The sequence below is a fragment of the Polypterus senegalus genome, chromosome 1, assembly GCF_016835505.1.
Source record: "Polypterus senegalus isolate Bchr_013 chromosome 1, ASM1683550v1, whole genome shotgun sequence".
Lineage (NCBI taxonomy): Eukaryota > Metazoa > Chordata > Cladistia > Polypteriformes > Polypteridae > Polypterus > Polypterus senegalus.
In genome coordinates, this window is record NC_053154.1 from 306,057,755 (window position 1) to 306,082,913 (window position 25,159).

The 25,159-nt window shown below is 38.7% G+C and overlaps 1 protein-coding gene across 1 annotated transcript in view; it reads right to left on the reverse strand.

The window, feature by feature from the left end:
• The window catches only part of dnajc12 (DnaJ (Hsp40) homolog, subfamily C, member 12), a 60,675-nt gene extending 37,699 nt beyond the window's left edge, over window positions 1-22,976 (reverse strand). Inside the window, exon 1 of the mRNA XM_039735088.1 lies at window positions 22,767-22,976. Coding sequence (XP_039591022.1) covers window positions 22,767-22,847 — 81 coding nt within the window. The 5' untranslated portion in view covers window positions 22,848-22,976. The remainder of the gene's footprint in view (window positions 1-22,766) is intronic.
• Between the last annotated feature and the right edge of the window lie 2,183 nt (window positions 22,977-25,159).

Here is a 25,159-nt window from a genome sequence, read left to right on the forward strand (position 1 = left end):
ACACACAAACACACCCACAGCACACACTAGGGCCAATTTAGAATTGCCAATCCACCTAACCTGCATGACACGGGGGGAACATGCAAACTCCACGCAGGGAGGACCCGGGAAGTGAACCCGGGTCTCCTAACTGCGAGGCAGCAGCGCTACCACTGCGCCACCGTGCCACCTGAATCGTAACTTTCTTAAACTAAATACGGTAAAAACAGAAATCTTAATTATTGGCAAATATGGAAATAGTGCAGGCATTACAAATAAACTTGATCTCTTAGGTTTAACGTCAAGGCAGAGGTAAAGAATTTAGGGGTAATCACTGACCCTGAACTAAACTTTAAATCAGATATTAACCAGATTACAAGGACTGCATTTTTTCACTTAAGGAATATAGCTAAAGTTAGACCTCTTATAACTTTACAAGACGCTGAAAAATTAATTCAAGCTTTTGTTTCTAGTCAACTAGATTACTGTAATGCACTCCTAACAGGACTACCTAAGAAAGACATAAAACAGTTATAGTTAGTGCAGAATGCAGCAGACAGAATCTTAACTAGAAAAAGAAAATTTGAGCACATCTCACCAGTTTTAGCATCGTTATACTGGTTATCTGTGTCGTTCAGAACTGACTTTAAAATACTAGTAATGTTTAATAAAGCCTTAAATAATCTTGCTCTGTCCTATTGTTTGGAATGCCTGTCCCTCTACACTCCAAGTCATAACTTTAGATCTTCTATTGGAGGTCTGCTTATAATTCTAACAGCCAGGCTTAAAAGGAGTGGTGAGGTGGCATTTTGCTGTTCAAATTCGCCAAGCTAATTCTGTGGAACATTTTAAAAAACTGCTAAAAACCCATTATTTTAATGCAGCAGATGGATGGTAGTGGATGCACAAAAAGGGTATTTGGTGCAACTGGCGATAGGAACACTCAATGGAGTGGAACAAGTTGTTGGTACAAAGTAATATCTGTGGGCCTGTAGACACGTAGTGAGTGTACAAGTGGTGGGTATTAAGCGAAAGTGGGATGATGGTGTAGAGTGGCATACTGTGGCAAAGTGGGGCTGTGCTGGTGCTGCAGTTTGAAGAAAGGTTTAAATTACAGTAATTCATGTAATTATTAACTGTTTTCTCATGGTTCCATCAATCTGTTGTCTGAACCTGCCTTTGTTTGTTAAATCAATAAAAGGAAACTAATCACAAAACAGAAGTAGAATATCATCATGCAGCGTGCTCAGAATAAAACAATATTACATTTTTTACATTAGATATGAAAAGCAAATGTTTAAATCCTAACATTAGCTTCATTATTATTTTTTACTTGACTGCTTCTGTTAAAGAAGCCTGTGTCCATAAACCTTCCCCGTGATTCGTTTATGCCGCATAGAGATGCTTAAATGCACACACAGTGACACACACGTGCGTGTACAGAAGTTAATGGCCAGGAAGAAATGTCAAGTATGACTCACTTTACTAAAAATAAAACTCAAAAGCTTCAGGTACATGGAAATACAATGAGTTACAGCAGCTGCCATGAAAGAGCCAGGAGCAGCACTGCAAACGGCACCCTTGTCAGCCCGACACGCCTGGCTACCTTTATTGCTGCACTCACATTAGGCCCTCTTTACACCTGCCATTAGCATGTATTTGAATGTGGAGTGTGTTATTTAGCTGGATTACATTTACACCTGGGCGGCACGTTGGCGCAGTGGTAGTGCTGCTGCCTCGCAGTTAGGAGACTTGGGTTTGCTTCCCGGGTCCTCCCTGCGTGGAGTTTGCATGTTCTCCCCGTGTCTCCGTGGGTTTCCTCCAGGTGCTCCGGTTTCCTCCGACAGTCCAAAGACATGCAGGTTAGGTGCTTTGGCGATCCTAAATTGTCCCTAGTGTGTGTCCTGCAGTGGCGCCCTGTCAAGGATTTGTTCCTGCCTTGCTCCCTGTGTTGGCTGGGATTGGCTCCAGCAGATCCCTGTGACCCTGTAGTTAGGATATAGCGGGTTGGACGATGACGGACTGACTGACATTTACATCTGGCATTAAAATGCGTTGCCAACTGTCCTGATCCTGTCCACACAGAAGTTAGATGCCACTTTCAGCACATAAACCTACACAAATGATGTGAGACGTTTCTCTATTTTTGCTTTTCCAATGGGAAAGCAGGCAAGGGTGGCAGTGGTCTGCTGTGATTGGCTTGCAATGTTAAAGAGATGTGCTTACCTTCATCGACAAAACCAACGGCGCTTGGATTGTTACAACAAAAATATGTGAGTGTGCAAGATAGAAAAATCATTTGCCTTCATTCTTGTATTAAATTTTTAATTATAATTTCTGCCTACCACCGAATGTGAATTTACACCTGATGTTTTAAAGTGGTCAAGTGCTATCTGAACATGATTAGATCAATGAAAATGCATGTTAGCACTAGGAGCTAAAGGTGGCCTTACTTTACCGAGTGCCCATAATCTCCAGACCCATTGCACTTCCCGCACAACTGAATCTTCAGACAGTGATGATATTATAAGTGACAGATCAGAGTGTAAATCAGAGACTGGGGGTCAAGACTACAGATTTAAGCAACACTGATTACAGAAATGAAATGGGCAACACGCATATTTGGATGTATTGTGTGTCAGAAAACAGACTCAGTTGTGTTTTGCATAAATGCTCTGATTGGTCAGAAACAAACCATTGATAAAGCAGGCTGACGTGTAGACTGGGCTTAAATCAGTTAACAAATACCAAGTATCTCAGTGGTGCTGACAGAATTATATCATAATTCACTACCATCTCACTAAATGGGGCATGACAGACCACAACTGAATCCAGTTTAGTCGGCAATAAACAAGATAGTATAGTTGCATGGAATGAAGGAACATAAACACAGGAGGACTGGGAAAACATCACCTGGTCTGACAAATTGAAGTTCTTGCTGATTCTTGGTCACAGAGGAAACTCCAAACATTCACGGATGGATGGATGGATGGATGGATGGATGGATGGATATTCAGATCAATCTTTATTTGTAACAAGGGGACAGAATACCTCATACCTAAGAGTCGACAGTGCAGACTGGTGGTGTAATGCTGTGACATGTATTTAGTTTCACACATTGACGTTTTGAATGACTACAGCAACATGAGCAGCAGTGTACCCTTTGGTGAATGCACTTTTTCTTCAGGATAAAGCTTCAAACTACAAGGCTGGAATGACTTCAGAAACATAGCAGTATCTCAGTCCAATTAAGCTTATGGGGAATGAGACAGAAGTAGTTTTTTAGATTAGAGATTCATTCATTAATTAATTCCTTCTGTTTAGCAAATGAAAAGGTCATGACCATGAAAAGGTCAACCACTAGGTAATTTGTCACATCTAACTGACACACTGGAGAGAATCTTTAAGCAGCCTATATACAGGTGCTGGTCAGAAAATTAGAATATCATGACAAAGTTGATTTATTTCAGTAATTCCATTCAAAAAGTGAAACTTGTATATTAGATTCATTCATTACACACAGACTGATGTATTTCAAATATTTATTTCTTTTAATTTTGATGATTATAACTGACAACTAATGAAAGTCCCAAATTCAGTATCTCGGAAAATTAGAATATCAATTAAGACCAATGCAAAAAAAGGATTTTTGGAAATGTTGGCCAACTGAAAGGTATGAACATGAAAAGTATGAGCATGTACAGCACTCAATATTTAGTTGGGGCTCCTTTGGCTTGGATTACTGCAGCAATGCGGCGTGGCATGGAGTCGATCAGTCTGTGGCACTGCTCAGGTGTTATGAGAGCCCAAGTTGATCTGATAGTGGCCTTCAGTTCCTCTGAATTGTTGGGTCTGGCATATTGCATCTTCCTCTTCACAATACCCCATAGATTTTCTATTGGGTTAAAGTCAGGCAAGTTTGCTGGCCAATCAAGAACAGGGATACCACGGTCCTTAAACCAGGTACTGGTAGTTTTGGCACTTTGTGCAGGTGCCAGGTCCTGTTGGAAAATGAAATCTGCATCTCCATAAAGTTCGTCAGCAGCAGGAAGCATGAAGTGCTCTAAAACTTCCTGGTAGACAGCTGCGTTGACCTTGGACCTCAGAAAACACAATGGACCAACACGAACAGATGACATTGCACCCCAAACCATCACTGACTGTGGAAACTTTACACTGGACCTCAAGCAACGTGGGTTCTGTGCCTCTCCTCTCTTCCTCCAGACTCTGGGACCTTGACTTCCAAAGGAAACGCAAAATTTACTTTCATCAGAGAACATAACTTTGGAGCACTCAGCAGCAGTCCAGTCCTTTTTGTCTTTAGCCCAGGCGAGACGCTTCTGACGCTGTCTCTTGTTCAAGAGTGGCTTGACACAAGGAATGCGACAGCTGAAACCCATGTCTTGCATACATCTGTGTGTGGTGGTTCTTGAAGCACTGACTCCAGCTGCAGTCCACTCTTTGTGAATCTCCCCCACAGTTTTGAATGGGTTTTGTTTCACAATCCTCTCCAGGGTGCGGTTATCCCTATTGCTTGTACTCTTTTTTTCTACCACATCTTGTCCTTCCCTTCGCCTCTTTATTAATGTGCTTGGACACAGAGCTCTGTGAACAGCCAGCATCTTTAGCAATGACCTTTTGTGTCTTGCCCTCCTTGAGCAAGGTGTCAATGGTTGTCTTTTGGACAACTGTCAAGTCAGCTGTCTTCCCCATGATTGTGTAGCCTACAGAACTCGACTGAGAGACCATTTAAAGGCTTTTGCAGGCGTTTTGAGTTAATTAGCTGATTAGAGTGTGGCACCAGGTGTCTTCAATATTGAACCTTTTCACAATATTCTAATTTTCCGAGATACTGAATTTGGGACTTTCATTAGTTGTCAGTTATAATCATCAAAATTAAAAGAAATAAACATTTGAAATACATCAGTCTGTGTGTAATGAATGAATCTAATATACAAGTTTCACTTTTTGAATGGAATTACTGAAATAAATCAACTTTGTCCTGATATTCTAATTTTATGACCAGCACCTGTAAGAGTAATAACTTTCCTTCAAGTATTCCAGTGACACGACTCATTTATTTACATTGAGATTAAAGCTTAGTTTAATCAAGGTGAAGTTTAGTATGGGTGTTTTAACAAAGTGAAAACAGATCTCTTCAAAGAGGTCTAAATTAATTACAAATATGAAACACATTTAAGTATTTACCTAATTTAATGTCACAGATAAATCATCACTGGTTCAGCCAATTGGTTTTAGAAGTCATATAATTTGTTCAATCTGCGGTGGGTTGGCACCCTGCCCAGGATTGGTTCCTGCCTTGTGCCCTGTGTTGGCTGGGATTGGCTCCAGCAGACCCACGTGACCCTGTATTAGGATTCAGCGGGTTAGAGAATGGATGGATGGATAATTTGTTCAATGGACTTCACCTGTCTGAAGTCAAGGGGTTTTAATTGATTGTAGTATATAAATGCACCTGCATGTGAAAGGTCCAACTTGTGGTTAGTCAGGTGGCTTAACCAACACAATGAAGACAAAAAAAAACACTCCAGGTAACAATATGAAAAGTGAATAAAAAGATAAAAATCGGGAGTGCTCTCCCGTAGACTTTCTCGTATACTCGGACATGGGGATAGATATTTGAGAAGTAAACCACAAGACAATAATTATTTTTTTATATTATGTACATTAAAGAACCATCAACAACAAATCAAATAAAATCTATACTAATAAAAGGCAAAGCCCTCACTCACTCACTGACTGACTCATCACTAATTCTCCAACTTCCCGTGTAGGTAGAAGGCTGAAATTTGGCAGGCTTATTCCTTACAGCTTACTTACAAAAGTTGGGCAGGTTTCATTTCGAAATTCTACACGTAAGGGTCATAACTGGAACCTATTTTTCTACATATAATGTAATGGAGTTGAGTTGGAGATGGCTGTGGGGAGTTTAGTGTGACATCATCACGCCTCCTACGTAAGTACGTAGAGAACAAGGAAGAACTCCAAACAGCGATGAGCACAAAACGCCATTTCACAATTGAGAAGGCAGAAAAACATTATTAAGCAAATGATGCATACAAGCATATTCATAAGTACAGCTACTGCGGAAACAAAGCACGGCATGAACCATAAGTTTATATTAAATTAAGTTCATAGACAGGCTGCCACTAGCGTTTGTAATTTAGTGCCTGCCCATATAAGGCCGTCCATCAGCGGCAATCCAATACAAACACTGCCGGTAAATGTTCACGGGTGAAGGACTGTGCTTATGCAGAGGAAGATGAGATGGTCAGGGTGGTGTTTGGCACAAACTCAGCGAAACTGCGAGAGAAACTTTTAAGTGCGGGTCTTAGCTGACATTACGAGATGGCACCAGCACAGCTGGGAACCTTGATGCAAGAACACCAAGCGGCTCCGTGAACTGGCGCAGTGCACAGACAAAAGCAACAGTTCCAAAAGTGCTGAACAAAACCGAATTACACAATTGAGAAGGCAGCAAAAAAATATGAAGCGTCTTATACATACAATCATATTCATAAGTGCAGCTACTGCGGAAACAAAGCACACGGTGGAAAAAGTGAATGTCCGCTAAAGGAAGACAGTGTAAAAAAACCGTGCATGCAGTTTGTCATCTCAGATAAAGAGGAAGGCGAGCTGTTTATTGATGCAGTAAGAAACTAATCGATGAATGAAACCTCTTATCTTTACAGCGATTGACAAACACGGAATGTAACTTGAACAACACATCCTACAAATACGACCTGATTGAAAGAAATAATGATAATCAAATCCTTGATGACAGCAACATTCAATAACACTCACAAAACAATTACTGTATATTGACAATCATGTTACGTTATTTTTAAAATGTTCCCTTTTCTTTTCATAACTTCTACTTCTCCACTGCGATACGCGGGTATATATATATAAATGTATATATATACCCCGATCTACAGTACATACTCTCGCATAGACAAGCCACACTGTGGCTAATTGTAGAGTCTTAAGCCTCTAACGCCGACATTGAGGTTGATTCGAGAGGGATGCACTGTATGTATGTCGCGCTACCGATTCATTTTACCTTCGCATCTCCTTGGTTTGGGGCGTATGAAAAAATATTAGGTTAGCAGAATCATGTTACGTTATTTTTAAAATTTTCCCTTTCTTAGCACAAGCACAGCTGAGAAGCTTGATGCATGTACTCCATAAGCGTTAAAAATAGCGCATTTAATCACACTTTCAATTCCAAGCAAGGGAACTTTTGTCAATGCATGATTTCCTGGTACATCCATTACACTGATGCACACATCACAGCTACAAAAATGTTAGAGTCGGAATAAAGCGCGTTCCTACGACTGATCATTTCGACTACCGGCGAAGCCTTGATAAAAGCATGGTTTTGTGCACACTGAAAAGCAAGCAAAATTAGATGCATTACAGAAAGCGGACTTTGTGGCTCTTACTGGGGATCATTGGACTTCCGTGACCGTTAGTAATTCTAAATACATCTAATTACAAAATGTTCAATGATCACACTGTTTTAGCCTAATGTACAAAATAATTTTGGCTAATGTTACTCAGAGTTTAAAGGTAAGCTGGTCAAATTACCTTTTATGTTTCTGACTTATTTTTTTAAGAAGAAAAACGGCACTTTATGTTGAAATTTTGGTTATTATTATTTAAAGACAATACTATTCTGAAAATGTACTTAAAGTACTTAAACTACCACTTTATTTTTAAGTCTGCCCAATTTTAACCAGGGATGATATTTTTGTTTCTGTTTTGAATTCAAATGCAGTTTAAAGGCTTTTTTTTCAGAAATTAAAACAGCTTCAGTTTACAATATTCATGTCCATGTCTATTATTTGATTCTGTAAGCCCACTAAAACACTTTTAAATAAAAAAAAACATTTGCGATTTGGGGCAAATTCGTGTCGATTACATACGATTAATCAAGATTAATTCTTACACAGCCTCTAATTAATTGGATTAATTTTTTAATCGAGTCCCACCCCTAATATATATATATATATGGATATATATATGTAGATTTGTATATATATGTGTATATACAGTATATATGTAGATATGTATATGTTGTATATACAGTATGTATATATGTGTGTGTGTATATATACAGTATGTGTATATATGTATATGTATATATATGTATGTGTGTATATGTATATATATATATATATAACTGTGTATATATATGTGTATAGATGTGTGTATATATACAGTATATATATATATATGTTTATATATGTGTCTGTGTGTGTATATATATACATATATATATATGCCAGCAACACTCATGACAATGACAAAACAATTACATTGTCAATCATGTTACGTTATTATTAAAATGTTTCCTTTTCTTTTTACTTCTCCGCTGCCAATCGCAGGTATTTTGCTATATATATATATATATATATACATATATATATATATATATATATATATATATATAAATAGATAGATATGACAACAACACTCATATCAATGACAAAACAATTACATTAACAATCATCTTACGTTATTTTTAAAATGTTTGCTTTTCTTTTTCATAACTTATTTAACACACTACTTCTCCGCTGCGAAGCGCGGGTATTTTGCTAGTTAATAATATATTGAACAATTATTATAAAAGTAATGTTAAATAAAAGGTAAAGTACCACTTCCGGTTAACAGAAATAGCCCAAAAGTTGATAGAAATATATGTTTTGTACCTAATACTTGTATGCAAAATTTGGTTGACCTAAGTGAAAGCGTACTCAAGTTATCATGTTCACACACACACACACACACACACACACACACACACACACACAGACATAATTCCAAAAATGGTATTTTCGGACTCAGGGAGGTCTAAAACGTCGAGATTCATCAAAATCTCTAAATGGAATTTTTGAAGGATTCCAATACTTTCCTTATACTTCGTATAAGAGGAATTCAGGGAGGTCTTCAATGTCGAGATTCATCAACATCTCGACATCAAATCTTTGGACAATTACAATACTTTCCCTATACTTTGTATACAAGAAAGTAAAAAGCACAAGTCAGGAGATGGAGACATGAAAATATCTAAGTCACCAAATATCCCTTAGAAAGACTATGGCACAGTTGTAAATCTTACCTACACAAAAAACTGAGTGATTGTGTAAGGACATGACTGGTGAAGGAGGCCATCAAAAGACCTATAGGAACTCTGAAGGAGTTATAAACTACAGTGATTAAGACTGGAGAAATTGTGCAGACAATAAATGGATTGAAGAAATTGTGCTGACAATAAAGGTCACCTGGGTGCTTCACAAGTCACAGTTTCATGGGAGAGTGGGAAAGAGAAAGCCAATGTGGAGGTTTCTCTGCACGCGACCCTGGAAGGATTAAGGGTAAAATGAATGCAACTGGGCGGTCTCGTGGTCTGGAACCCCTACAGATTTTTTTTTTTTTTCCAGCTTTTGGATTTTTTTTTTTGTTTTTTCTGTCCACCCTGGCCATCGGACCTTACTTATTCTATGTTAATTAATGTTGACTTATGTTTATTTTTTTACTAGCAGAATACCAGCCAGCAGCGGAGAAGTAGTGTGTTAAAGAAGTTATGAAAAAGAAAAGCAAACATTTTAAAAATAACGTAAGATGATTGTTAATGTAATTGTTTTGTCATTGATATGAGTGTTGTTGTCATATGTATCTATTTATATATATATATATATATATATATATATATATATATATATATATATCAAAATACCCGAGATGGCAGCGAGAAGTAAAAAGAAAAGGAAACATTTTAATAATAGCGTAACATGATTGACAATGTAATTGTTTTGTCATTGTCATGAGTGTTGCTGGCATATATATATATATATATATATATATATATATATATATATATATATATATATATATATATATATATATACACACATCTATACACATACATATATACAGTTATATATATATATACATATACACACATACATATATATACATATATACACATACTGTATATACACATATATATACAAATCTACATATATATATCTACATATATATTAGGGGTGGGACTCGATTAAAAAAATTAATCCAATTAATTAGAGGCTGTGTAAGAATTAATCTTGATTAATCGTATGTAATCCACACGTAAATTTGCCCCAAATCGCAAATGTTTTTTTTTTAATTTAAAACGGTTTTAGTGGGCGACAGAATCAAATAATAGACATGGACATGAATATTGTAAACTGAAGCTGTTTTAATTTCTGAAAAAAAGCTTTTAAACTGCATTTGAATTCAAAACAGAAACAAAAATATCATCCCTGGTTAAAATTGGGCAGACTTAAAAATAAAGTGGTAGTTTAAGTACTTTAAGTACATTTTCAGAATAGTATTGTCTTTAAATAATAATAACCAAAATTTCAACATAAAGTGCAGTTTTCTTCTTAAAAAAATAAGTCAGAAACATAAAAGGTAATTTGACCAGCTTACTCTTTAAACTCTGAGTAACATTAGCCAAAATTATTTTGTACATTAGGCTAAAACAGTGTGATCATTGAACATTTTGTAATTAGATGTATTTAGAATTACTAACGGTCACGGAAGTCCAATGATCCCCAGTAAGAGCCACAAAGTCCGCTTTCTGTAATGCATCTAATTTTGCTTGCTTTTCAGTGTGCACAAAACCATGCTTTTATCAAGGCTTCGCTCGGGTAGTCGAAATGATCAGTCGTAGGAGCGCGCTTTATTCCGACTCTAACATTTTTGTAGCTGTGATGTGTGCATCAGTGTAATGGATGTACCAGGAAATCATGCATTGACAAAAGTTCCGTTTGCTTGGAATTGAAAGTGTGATTAAATCGTTATTTTTAGCGTTATGGAGTACATGCATCGAAGCTTCTCAGCTGTGCTTGTGCTAAGAAAGGGAAAATTTTAAAAATAGCGTAACATGATTCTGCGTTAACCTAATATTTTTCATCGTCCCAAACCAAGGAGATGCGAAGGTAAAATGAATCAGGAAGCGCAAACATAGTCAGTACACCCCCTCTCGGGAATCGAACCTCGAATGTCGGCGTTAGAGGCGAAGACTCTACAATTTCGCCACAGCATGTGGCTTGTCTATGCTAAAGTATGTATTGTAGATCGGGTATATATATACATTTATATATATACCGCGTATCGCAGTGGAGAAGTAGAAGTTATGAAAAGAAAAGGGAACATTTTAAAAATAGCGTAACATGATTGTCAATATACAGTAATTGTTTTGTGAGTGTTATTGAATGTTGCTGTCATCAAGGATTTGATTATCATTATTTCTTTCAATCAGGCTCGTATTTGTAGGATGTGTTCAAGTTACATTCCGTGTTTGTCAATCGTTGTAAAGATAAGAGGTTTCATTCATCGATTAGTTCCTTACTGCATCAATAAACAGCTCGTCTTCCTCTTTATCTGTGATGTGACAAACTGCATGCACGTTTTTTTTTCACTGTCTTCCTTTAGCAGGACATTCACTTTTTCCACCGTGTGCTTTGTTTCGCAGTAGCTGCACTTATGAATATGATTGTATGTATAAGGCGCTTCATATTTTTTGCTGCCTTCTCAATTGTGTAATTCGGTTTTGTTCAGCACTCTTTGGAACTGTTGCTTTTGTCTGCGCATTGCGTCAGTTCCGTGAGCAGCTTGGTGTTCTTGCATCGAAGGTTCCCAGCTGTACTGGTGCCATCTCGTGTAATGTCAGCTAAGACCTGGCACTTAAAAGTTTCTCTCGCAGTTTCAATGAGTTTGTGCCAAACACCACCCTGACCATCTCATCTTCCTCTGCATAAGCACAGTCCTTCACCCGTGAACATTTACCGGCAGTGTTTGTATTGGATTGCGCTGATGGGCGGACCTTATATGGGCAGGCACTAAATTACAAGCGCTAGTGGCAGCCTGTCTATGAACTTAATTTAATATAAACTTACGGTTCACGCCGTGCTTTGTTTCCGCAGTAGCTGTACTTATGAATATGCTTGTATGCATCATTTGCTTCATAATGTTTTTCTGCCTTCTCAATTGTGAAATGGCGTTTTGTGCTCATCGCTGTTTGGAGTTCTTCCTTGTTCTCTCGTACTTACGTAGGAGGCGTGATGATGTCACGAAACTCCGCCCACGCCATCTCAACTCAAGACTCCATTACATTATATGGGGAAAAATAGCTTCCAGTTATGACCCTTATGCGTAGAATTTCGAAATGAAACCTGCCCAACTTTTGTAAGTAAGCTGTAAGGAATAAGCCTGCCAAATTTCTACCTTCTACCTACACTGGAAGTTGGAGAATTAGTGATGAGTCAGTGAGTCAGTGAGTCAGTGAGTGAGCCAGTGAGTGAGTGAGGGTTTTGCCTTTTATTAGTATAGATTGCGTCTTCTATTTTTCTATTCATTTTGTAAAGCACTTTGAGCTACATTTTTTTGTATGAATATGTGCTATATAAATAAATAAATAAATGAACAAAATACTGGAAAATTCTGGAGGAAAAAAAAAAGATGTGTATTCCAGCAAGACAACAACCCCTAGAATAAAGCCAAAGCTACACAGGAATGGCTTAAGAGCAACTATGTTAACATCCTAGAGTGGCCGAGTCAGAGTGCAGATCTTGATCCAGCTGAGAATTTGTGGCAGGACTTGAAATAGGCATGTTTGCTCATGATGTCCAAGCCATATGACACAGCTTAAACAGTGAGGCAAAGAAGAATGGGGAAATGGCGCAGTCTCCAGATGTGCAAAGCTGATAGAGAGAGACAGACCTGTGCACAAAGACTCAAGGCTATCATGGCTACCGGAGGTGCATCTACTAAATACTGACTTGAAGTGCTGAATACTTATGTAACCAATTATTGTGTTTTAAATGTATTAATTTAGACCACCTTGCAGATAGCTGTTTTTACTTTGACATTAAAGAGTTGCTTTATGTTGATCAGTGTCAAAATAGCAAAATAAAATCTAATTAGATTCAATGTTGTATAATAAATAAATTAAAAAAAAAACTACAAAAGAGTTGAATATTTCTTATAAACACTGTATCTGCAGGTATAATAAATATGTTCTTTGAAAAGGCAGACATTAGAAATGATACCATAACAAAAATTAATTCAGTTATCCATCTATGCCTGCAAAACCACATCCCCAGAATATCAAAGTTGCACTACGCCACTTTATAGAATATTCAGCCATCTATATATATAATTCACTAAGGCAAGAGAACCATGGAAAGCACGCCGGAAGGGGCGTGGATTCACTAAGCCCGACAAGTGAGACACCTATGGCACACGCAGGAAGAAGCCCACCAACTCCAAGACCATTGGATACGATGACAACTCACAGAGCCACGCCCACCAACTCGGACCCGACGACACAGAAAAACCGGCATCATTTATATCCGTCTGTCGTAGAGGTCACATGCAGCTCCGACCAACGTTGACTGTTAATAGAGGCATGTTTCTCGCGGAGGTGAATCACCATATGCGGCGTGTAAAACTGTTTGCGAGGGGTATCCCATGGGATCCTTAAAACGTTCCTTTACAACTGAGGTTAAAACACAATGAAGTGAGCAGTCTTTAAAAAACGAGTTTTCTGTTACGACGCACGATCGCATGCACCATAGCAAACTGTTTTACACGCTACATACAGCAATTCGCATTAGCGACAAATATGCGTCTTCTTAGATACTCCTGCACTTTGTACACACCCCCCTCCCACCGTGGTCGGGTGTCTAGGTGGATTATATATAGAAAGGCAGCCAAAATCGCACAGAGCAATGAAAAGTCTACGTGAGTCACAGGTGTATCTGGACTGTACAAAGACAACAACGACTCAAGTGACGAGTTGGAGGTGGGCACATGAGCAGGCAGTGTATACTCAACGAGAAATCAGCAGACTAGCATGACGGAGGGAGCGGAATGGATGTCCTTCTCCTCTCCTCCCGTTCCACCCTGAGCGCCGCACGCGACGATTGTGTGTTGGTTCGTTCCCTGCATTGGTTAAAACCCAATGAAAGAAGCAGTCTTTAAAAACCAATAAGCCCTGTGCCTCTGTTTCATTACCGTCTCACCTGCTTCACCAATGCAGGCCCCGCAACAGGCGATCCGGCAGCGTCATTCCCATGACCCACTGGGCAGCCAACCGGGTAACCAAAGTCTTTGAGTTCAGGGGGGAGTATGGTTACAAAGCTAAAACTTAAAGGAATTGATGGAAGGGCACCACCAGGTGTGGAGCCTTTCGTTTCATTTGACTCAACACAGGAAACCTCACCCGGACACGGACACGGACAGGATTGACAGATTGATAGCTCTTTCTTGATTCTGTGGGTGGTGGTGCATGGCAGTTCTTAGTTGGTGGAGCGATTTGGCTGGTTATTTCCGAAAACGAACTAAACTCCCGCCTGCTAAATAGTTACACGACCCAACAGCGGTCGGCGTCCAAATTCTTAGAGGTACAAGTGGCTTTCAGCCACGTGACATTGAGCATTAACAGGTCTGTGATGCACTTGTATGTCCGGTACTGCACACGCGCTACACTGAATGGATCAACGTGTGTCTACCCGGCATGGGTAAGCCGTTGAACCCCATTCATGATGGAGACCGTGGCTTCCAATTGTTCCCCATGAACGAAATTCCCGAATACGTGCGGGTCATACGCTCGCACTGATTACGTCCTTGCCCTTTGTAAAGCCCCCCATGGTCGGGTGACTTGGTGGATTATATATAAAAAAAAAGCAGCCGGAACCGCAAAGAACAATGAAAAATCAACGTGACTCACAGGTGCGTGTGGACTGTACACAGACGAAAGCGACTCAGATAGGGAGTTGGGGGCGGGCACATAAGCGGGCAGTGCGTACTGAAAGAGTGCCGTTCAACCCCATCCTTCGCTTTGGAAGGAGAAAGTGCAACGGCGCTCCTCCGGTTTTCAGTCATGGACAATTGTATGTTGGTTCGTAGCGTGCATTGTTGCAATGTTACTTTTCTTGGTGGTTTATTAAATTATGGATTTTTCAAATGTTTATTTTTTCCTCTGTTCTTAACAATCATTTAAAAAGCGGCCTGATTATGCGGCGTATGCTACACCGCGGGTTGGCTAGTTAAATATAAATTATACTAAAGTCATCAACGAATCCAGCTACAATTCCCTTGCATGGACTGCATTCCACTGTATACTAAAAGATGAGAATGTACCACCTTAACAAATTGTGTTCCTGCTGCCGTGAGGTGATTAAAACCATTCCCAGCCCACACGAGCAATGCATCCTTAAAAAACTGTCTACGTGCATCTTGTGATAAAGTTTATTTCATAACCAAAATTGTCCTGTGACTTTCAATCTCATGTCTTTAGACAGCAAATTAAGCAATCTTTTCATGATCGTCTTGTGATTCTAAAGGACAATGGTTTTTTGATTCTGGCTTAGGAATTTGACAGCAAGACTTTAAGGAGGAAAATAACCGTTCTCAGCACACCATGTGTTTCTATGCAAAACAGAAACTGAAACATATGCCATATGGTGTGGATTTCTGTCCAGACCCTCAAGCCAATGTCATTGTTAACATCCAACATACCTTTCATAGGAAGAACTAAGAAAGACCATTGTTTCTTAATAACGGTGCACCACAACTATTTCTTTTAAAACTCAAATCATACTTTGCTAATTGAGCCTTCTTGTATGTAGATACCAGGATATCAGCAGTTTCAATGACATTTTTCTCCATCCTCTTTCTTTGCCTGCTGGTCATTGTCCAGTATCTCTAGAACCTATACTGACAACAATGGCCACACAGCAATGTAGGGTTTACCATTATAGGGTAAGAAACGTTTGCAGGAAGTCACTCAACCAAAAGGAATGATTTTTGGACTGTAGAAGGATAGCATTTGTCCTGGAGGAACCACAAAACTATCAGGCTACACAAATAAATTGCCCAACCTGGAAATTAAAACCAGTTTCTAAGCGCAGAGGGACCATAATGCTATCTTCCACACACACAAACCAGAAGATTTTCATACAGTTGATACCACAGTCTGACCAAACATTTTAAGTATTTGCACTCCATTTGGTCAACATGCCTATATTGATTTAGTTAGCTGCTATCTATTCAGTTTTGATAACAGATTTAAAAAGCTTTGGATACACTTTGTTGACACCTGGTCAAGAATTCAATGACAAATGCATTCAAATGTGGCCAGCACTTTCATCAACATACACAATGTACACAGAAAACTTTAGTCAAGATGTACAAATTCAAATGACTTTGGATAATATATCTGCATAGTTAGCATATCCTAATAGTCTTGAGACCAATTTAATCCAGACATCCAGAAGGTGTTGCTAACAATTTGAACAGGATATCCACAGATGTCCCTTTAAATTTGAAGAGTTTGGAAAAGGGACCCAAATAGTTAAGCCCATTTGACTGATTAATAAACATAACCATTTAAATATTATATCCTGCCTGATAATGCAGAAAACTCGATTTGCTCGCCAACCATACTATGCGCCGTTGTGAAGAGGAGGGCTGAATATGCAGCTTAAGGAAATTGGGGCGCTCCTCCATAACCCCTCTTAAACAGTGATACAATGGAAAACTATTTTTTTTTTTTACCTCCACTTTGCTCAATCAGCTGCTGGCTTGCTGCTGTTGACGTGCCACATGATCTGAACTTCGCTCGCATACCAATTCCCCCCTCTGCCAGATCTAAGCACTGTTGTGAAGAGGGGGGCTAAACACACACCAAGGAGACACAGTCGCTCCTCTGAAACCCCTCGTAAACGGTGATACAATGGAAAACAAGTAACAGTTGTTTTTTTCACCTCCTCTTTGCTCGATCAGCTGCTGGGTTGTTGCTGCTGTTATGCCGTGTGTTCTACATTTCATACGGTGCTTCAAACGTTTCAAAAGGCAGAGTCTACAAGCGAAACATTCTACCGAGTCTTAGAATTAGTCTTAGAATAAGTGGACATTCCTTGCATTATCATGAACATAAGACATACAATGACTATGAGTTCCCATGCCTATGTGGCAGGAGTCTATTTTACAGTACGGCTGTCAGCAGTATGACTAAATGAATACATTTGTGTCTGTTGTACCACTGATTTCATCTGTCGGTCTTTATCTATGTACTGACATAATTATTATTCTTGGGTTGTTAGTGAAGTCCCAAAGTCAGTTATGAGTGAAACTTTATTGGCTGTGGCTAACTTGGGTTTTCAGCTGTTGTCTCTAGTCAGTTAACATTTTTTCTATGCAGCTTGTGACAGTGCTTCTAGATGGAATGCAGAATCAAGGTACAAGTGATTATCTGTCAAAAGTCTTTGTTGAAAGCCATGCTGACTGATACTGTGCCCTTTTCTAACACGGTACACAACCTCTGTGTGATTTCTTATTAATATTGGTTATCAGATTTTCCTAGCTAGTGCTACAAGTATCAATATAAGTATCAATAAGGAATGTTGCCGTCACCCAACTCTACATAAAACATGCTTGCTGTGCATGTGATAATGGACAGTAGCTGTGTTGCTTTTAAATTTCAGCACAGTATTACTGTTTGTTCAAAACTTTCCCATTCTCAGCTTTGTTTAGCACACTTTATTTTCTCTAAAGGTATCCTTTAAAAATGTAAAATGATCAATGATCTATGTCTCTTTTATTATAAAAGAAAACCTTGAGAACAGACTTTTTCAAGACCCTGGAGACGAGACTTTTGCCAAGAGATTTTGTCAAGTCCAGCCCTCCTCTCAACCATTTACAACCACGCCCACGGTCCACTCTCCTTCGTGTAAGTGCTTTTGTCAGACTTAGTTCCTGCGCTCTCAGCTCTTATAAATTTTTATGTTTTCCTCACTTTAAGTTCCCAATAAAAGAAGACTTATTATGTTGAAATCTTATTGATGAATTTCATCCTGAACGGTTATCAACAGAAGAAATGAGTACACGGGCAATCCTAGCACCGAGAAACGAAGTCAAACAAATTAACGTGAAAACTGTTGATCGGTTACACAGCAATGACATGTAAAATTTTAACAGGCAACAAGAAAGGTGATGTAGTACATCTTCCTCAGATAACATTAGACACCAAAGGAGTATTTGATATGCCATTCGTATTAAAACATTTACAGTTTCCTGTTATAATAGCTTTTGCTATGACAATTAACAAATCACAGGGACAAACATTCAAGAAATTCGGTTTATTTATTAGAGAGAAAGAAATTATATTCACTCGCAGGGAGTTATACGTTGCGTTGTCACGATGTAATTCCAAACACGGAATCAAAAATTAATGCGAGATTGACGAAATGTTAATTAAAAAATTGTTTTTACTGAAGTTTCACTGAAAAAGAGTGAAGTTTAAAAAGTATTTGCATGTTAATTTCAAAGCCAAACAGAACGAATACATATAAACGCAACGAATACCTCTAACGCAACATGGAACATAATTTTCTTTCAATTTATTATTTTTTACTATGGTTAATTACTTGCTGCAATGTAAAATAGTTAGTTGTATTATGCATATGTAACAATTCCCATGAAAATAAAATCTGTTTAAATTGTACATCCAATTCCCCATACACAAGCAGCAGATCCACGAAGTGGCTAGTGCGTAGTGCCCGTCCTGTGGTTGGGGAGCAAAGCGAGCAGGGAGCAGAGTCCCCTAGTCTATTAAATGAACAACATATCTCAAAGTGAGTCTATTTCAGGCATTAGAATGAAACAAGGCAATTATATTTCCTATCACAAATTGAACTTAACCATGTAATTAATAGGATTGTTCAGTTTAAATGCTTAATGTAAGCTAAGTGAACAATAGCTAGTCATTAACAAATCTAGTCTGGAAAGAACAACTAAATGGTATTGAAAACAGCTGTCCAGAACACTCACAAGACTTAGTCTTAAAGTCTGATGAGGATGTCTTTGAGAATTTGAGAGCACATTGGTCAACATACCCATATGATATTCACAACATTTAGGTTATGATGTTACTATGCCTCTTGGAAGACGTTCCTCAGTATATTGATATGGTTTTGATAACTCTTTCATCAGTATGTTGGGTTGGGTTGGAAAACAGTCTGGTCAGGACACATATACTGTACTACAAAAAATCCATATAGATACTCATCTTAACAGGTAGTCCACAAGATACTTAGAACACATAATTTTCAGAAAACTTTGATTGGTATATCAACAAGGTTTTAAAAACAGATGAATCAGGATAAACACTAGACATTGATAACAGTTTGATATAGGACATCTCTGTGGAGAACAACATAGTCAGGACAACCATGTGGTGCTGAGGACATTTTGACTAAGAAATTTATTTTGTATTAATAACTCTCTAATTAACACTAGAATTACCATAGCCTACGAGAAAATTCATAAATCCGGCCCACCTTAAATCCGTTCGCACCGCTCGTCAGCGTCTTTTGTCCTGTAAAAGTGCCAATTAATATAAGCAGCAAGCAGCCAGCTATTCCATCCCCCCACCGTCGCAGAAAGTTCACACATTCTATAGTTTATGCCTACATTTTGTAACATTTATTACTAAAATATGAAAAGGTTTCTGTTTTAACAATGTGTTTACACAGATTACTGTAGAAACGGAACACACATGAAATGCATGTGTTCCAAATAACAATCTATTATTTCCACTCTAAAACTCCAGCAGTTCACTCACTCCCAGATAATCAAACAAGGCATGAGCTGGGAGAATTTTGTGAACTTTCTGCGATGGTGGGGGATGGAATAGCCAGCTGCTTGCTGCTTGTCTTAATCGGCACATTTACAGGACAAAAGACACTGACGGAGAGGTGCGATAAGGTGCAAGGCAAGAAGAAATTCACACATATGGCAGCATTCTAAACTTCTGAGATGGTATACACTATACAAAATTAGTCAACTACATGTGAAAGTTCTATTAATAATGGATCGATTTATGCTGTACTGTTACGGTCTCTATTTCTTCGATTACGTACTCTATTTATACATCTTTTATACTTGCAGTCAAAAATCTGTCAAGTACATTTCCAGGCTGCTTTTGTTCCTGTGAGTACTACATTTTCTGTAATTTCTATGTTTTTTATTATTTTGCTCATTTTGCAAATCTGATATCATATGACTGTCTTTTCGGCCTTGCGATAGTGTTTGCTGTTAAAGGCACTATAAAATACGGTTGATTGACAGATTGGCAAGTACTTAGCCTGGGAACCCTCACACTGTTTTGAGATTGTTAGATGTTCTTACAGCCCTGTGGTGGGCTGGTGCCCTTCCCGGGGTTTATTTCCTGCCTTGTGCCCTGTGTTGGCTGGGATTGGCTCCAGCAGACCCCCGTGACCCTGTAGTTAGGATATAACAGGTCGGATAATGGATTGATAGATATCCTTACAGGTTCATCTTCAGCTAAGTAAATCTGAATAAAGAAAAAAGGATGTTGATGTGGCATTTTACAGTATTTCCTGTAACAAAGCCATAAACGTTATAGCCTCCAGGACCAGACACCAAAAGGAGAAACCAGTAAATTTCAGAATATGAACTTGCTAACACAGTTTCAACAGAGGATAATATCTTTGTGAAAGGAGCTATACTAATTTAGCAATATAACAAAAAACAAGAGAACTTCTAAATCCAATGCATTTCACCTAATAAGATAAGATAACATCTCTCAGACTTACATACATTTAGGATTCAATTAAATCCAGAAGAGCAACTGGGCATTGCCAGTAAAGTTCTGAGCTCACCTTGAGCTCTGCTTTTATTACTATATAATGAAAGGTTTTGCTTCCCTAGTGAGTGACCCAAAAGACCAAAGTCTTTGTAGTTGTGATGACAGGAAGAGCTTTCATGTTTTCTATTACCTCCAAATAAATGAGTTTCACAGCTTCGGATGATGAAGGCAGGGAAGCTTTTAATTTATAGCCCTGTTTTGGGTACAACAGGAAAGGCCAGCGCAACAATACTCTTAAGTAATAAGAACATTTAAAACAAATGTTTACAAGCACAGACTCTTTGTGCCCAACATAGTTTTTTAGTTGTAACATTTCTGTACCTACAGTATCTGTTGTGATTTGAAGGTCTTTTCATACTGTAACTGTTACTTAAAATCCTCCAAAAAAGGAAGAAATAATTAGAAACATTTGATCTTCCAGTTCTTCCTCTAACCCAGCTTTCAGTAGCATATCCTGCGTCCGCATTAAATAAATGACTTTAAATCTCCGCTCTCATAATTAGGAATCCTGCACTTAGACCTTCTTTTACATCATTGTTTGCTACTATAGGCTCTTCCATGTAGTCCTTAGTCCTGCATTAAGTGTGTGTCGCTGTGCACCTTTCTCTGCAGTTTTCTATGTGTGTTTGTATGACACGGTGGCCCATCCTGCATCCAATATTCCAAATGGAGTATCTAGTGCATTAAGAAGCTTATTAAAGCAATACCGTGACTTGCTTTCCACAAACAAAGATATAAAACCTACCGTAGCACCTGGAATGCACTTTGCATTATTTCTGCTCACTGTTAATTAAGCGAGATGTACCAAATAAGATAGTGATTATTAAAGTGTTAGTCTGCTTCACTAATACTGTAGGTATCTTAGCTTCATATGAAAAGAATCAAAAACAGTATTGTTAATGAACATTTCAATTTCAAGGGCAAAGAAACTACATAAGAGAATGAAACAAACAAAACATTATGAGACGCTCCTATATTTTATTCGGCAAATTCTCTACCAAAAAGGGATGGGGATGTAAAGCAGTCCCAACTTCCCACGCATCCTTTAAAGGGAAATAAATTCAGCCCTTCATTCACATTATTATAAATTCTCGCAATGCATCCATTATGTTTCCATCCCACCTGCTTATTACATTTCAGGGCTACTTATGAGTCTATCTGAGAAGCATTGGAAGAAGGCTTAGACAAGATACCCACCCATAACGGGCACACTCACTCACAAACTCATGGGGCCAATGTAAAATGCCAAATTAACCTGACATGCACATGTTTGAGATGTGGGTGAAAAACAGGATTACATCACGAAAACCCATGAAGTCAGGAGGAGACCTGTGAGCAGGCTGGGAGGTGAAGGCTTTTATTTTAGCCTGTCGATTAGCTAAAGCAGCACTGCTTGACATTCATTCAAACTTTTTTCTGATGCTCCTTTTAGCAGTACAGGCTCATATAAAGTTGGAGCCAATTTGATGAAGTCAAGAACCAACTGTAGATGTAACAGCATCCTTTCAAATACATCATCTTTAAGGACATCAAATTACAAAAGAATCATTTACATTAAAAAAACAAAAACTTAAATCAGATCTATATGTGCAAAAGTACATCATAACGCTTCCAGTGTTTTGCAGCTATACTCTATACTACGGACACAAGATATAGCTCAGATTAGGATATAAAATCCGTCAATGTTTCAATGAAATTTGCTATCAAAAATAAAAAATACTCTGAATTGATTGAGTTGATATATAACATTACACAGAGAACGGAACTAGTATGTAATGAACATGTACATAAATAATCAGATGAAAACAGATTTCCCAACATTCTGTTTACAGTATTATATTTCTACTCATTAAATGAACGATCAGAATGTCGTTATTTTGACAGACGGATGGTGACAAAGCTGCATTATGAAAAAGTTATTCCTCAGCCTCCGACAAATTTTTGATATTGATAAGGAAAACGTTATGTAAAAGTTGGTATTTTCAAAACATAAAACAACATGGACTTTAGAAAATGCAACAACCAGTTCTGTCACTCTTACCGAAGACAGCTCATCGCATCCTAGCAAAGCGTAATAGTCCTCTAAATCCTTGGACTGGCAGTTTAAAATCGCGTCCATCATATGAATGTTGTGCTGCTTTCAAAATGTTGCAAAAAAAGGCCCAACAGATAACTAAACTATGAGATTTGGGTCTACCTTGTTAGCTTTACACCACAAACTGCAGACAACTACAAACAGCAACGACTACCAAGCCACTGAGGTAAAAAAAAAGCAATGTGTGTTCATAGACTGTCATCGGATGAAACGCCCCCTGCTAGCCTTGTCTTCGTATTGGTTTAATAGGCGCCTGCGTAGTAATAAGAGAAACGCGAAGACTACTAGGAAGTGTAGTTTCGAATTCTTTGTCTCCTGTTGTTTTGATTCGTCCACAATCGGAAATCGGGGAAAAAATTCGGAAGAAAGAAATTGAATTTGTGTACTTTCAATTTTCGATGCTCGCACATTTCTTGTAGTTTCCGAGAAACAATTTGAAATATAATGAAGGCCATGTCTTTTACTATATTTATACTTCACATTCTATTCTTGCATCATCTTCAACCACACAAAAATGAAAATGTGATTTTGTGCAAAATGTGATAGAGACGGCAAAAAATATCACACTAGTCTTTAACAGCTTTATCTTCTATTCTCTGCCACATTTATATATAACTACTTAATTCAAATTAAGGCTTAATTAGACAATATTTTCTAAGGTCACTTGGATTTGCTTTTTGAAAACCAAGATATTGGTTGAATATTGATTTGCTTGTTTGTGTTTTAATTATTTTATTGTACTTCTATTTTTCCTTTTTTTCTGTATTGATTTTGAAGTAAATGGTTTTGGCTGTTATGTTATTATTATTATTTATTTGAGTAGCATGCAATTGTAATGTTCATATTTTTGAAAATAAAATGAAATATATAATAAATCAACTCTGCAGTTGTAGATTCTCTGTAGAGAGGGCAGCGGGGTCCTGGTGATCTTCTCAGTAGTCTTTACCTGTCTCTGCAGGTGTTTGCGGTCCATAGCAGTAATGTTGCCGTACCACACAGTGATGCAGCTGGCCAAGGATCTAAGTTGACATGCCAAACTTCCTCAGACTCCTTTAGAAAGTACAGCCACTGTTGAGCCCTATTGACCAGCTTTGTGGTGTTAAGTGTCCAAGTGAGAATGAACAGTGGCCAGTGAGGTCTTCTCCTCTTCCTCGTGTCCACTATCATCTCCTTTGTCTTGTCTGTGTTGAGGGTGAGATCCTCACACCATGATGCCAGACTGTCCACCTCCCTCCTGTAGACCGCCTCATCCCCACCAGTGATGCGTCCTATCACTGCAGTGTCGTCTGCAAACTTTAGGATGATGTTATCTTTATGAGAGGCGACACAGTCGTGGGTGAACAAGGTGTAGAGGATGGGCCTGAGGACGCATCCCTGTAGGGTGCCTGTATTTGTGATAATGGTAGCTGAAATCCTATTACCAATCCTGACAGACTGGGGCCTGTCAGTCAGAAAGTCTAGGAGCCAGTCACAGAGGGTGGGGTGCAGGCCAAGTGCAGACAGCTTATGGGTGAGTTTATGGGGGAAAACCGTGTTAAAGGCTGAGCTGTAGTCAACAAAGAGCATCCTGATGTAGGAGTCTTTGTTCTCCAGATGGGAGAGGGAATAATGTAGTGAGGCCACGATGGCATCTGAGGTGGACATGTTGGGCCGGTAAGCATCCTGCAGGGGGTCTAGAGTGTCCGGTATACTGCTCTGAATGTGGGCCAGCACCACTCTCTCAGAACACTTCATGATGATTGGAGTGAGTGCTACTGGCCTGTAGTCATTCAGGCAGGTGGGTGGGCTTTTTTTAGCAAGGTGGACAAAGATTGTAGTCTTAAAGCAGGATGGAACGATGCTCTGACTGAGGGAAAGGTTGAAGATGGAGCAGAGAACATCAGCCAGCTCGTTGAGACATTCTCTGAGAGCCCACCCAGGGATGTTGTCTGGTCCTGCTGCCTTATGGTCTTTGATCTTCCTTAGTACTTTGTGTACCTGACCTGAAGAGACCGTTGGATGGTCCAGATGTGTGTGTATGTGTGTCTCCACTCTGTGCTGTTGCTGGATGTCTCAAAGCGGGTATAGAAAATGTTGAGATCATCCGGCAGACTGTCTGTGGAGCTGATTGTGCTGGTGGTGGTCCTGTAGTCTGTGAAGACTACACAGATCGAGACACAGATCATTGGTTGAGCTGCTGAGCTGCAGGGCCACATGACTGTTCTGTTCTTGTATTTTTATCTAATTACACTAGAAAATATATTTCTTACAAGTTGTGCTTTCTTTGCTTTGTATGCTTTCTGAAAATTGTTTGTTGATTGTGAGAAAGGATTCTAAGCTGAACACAAATATAATTAGAG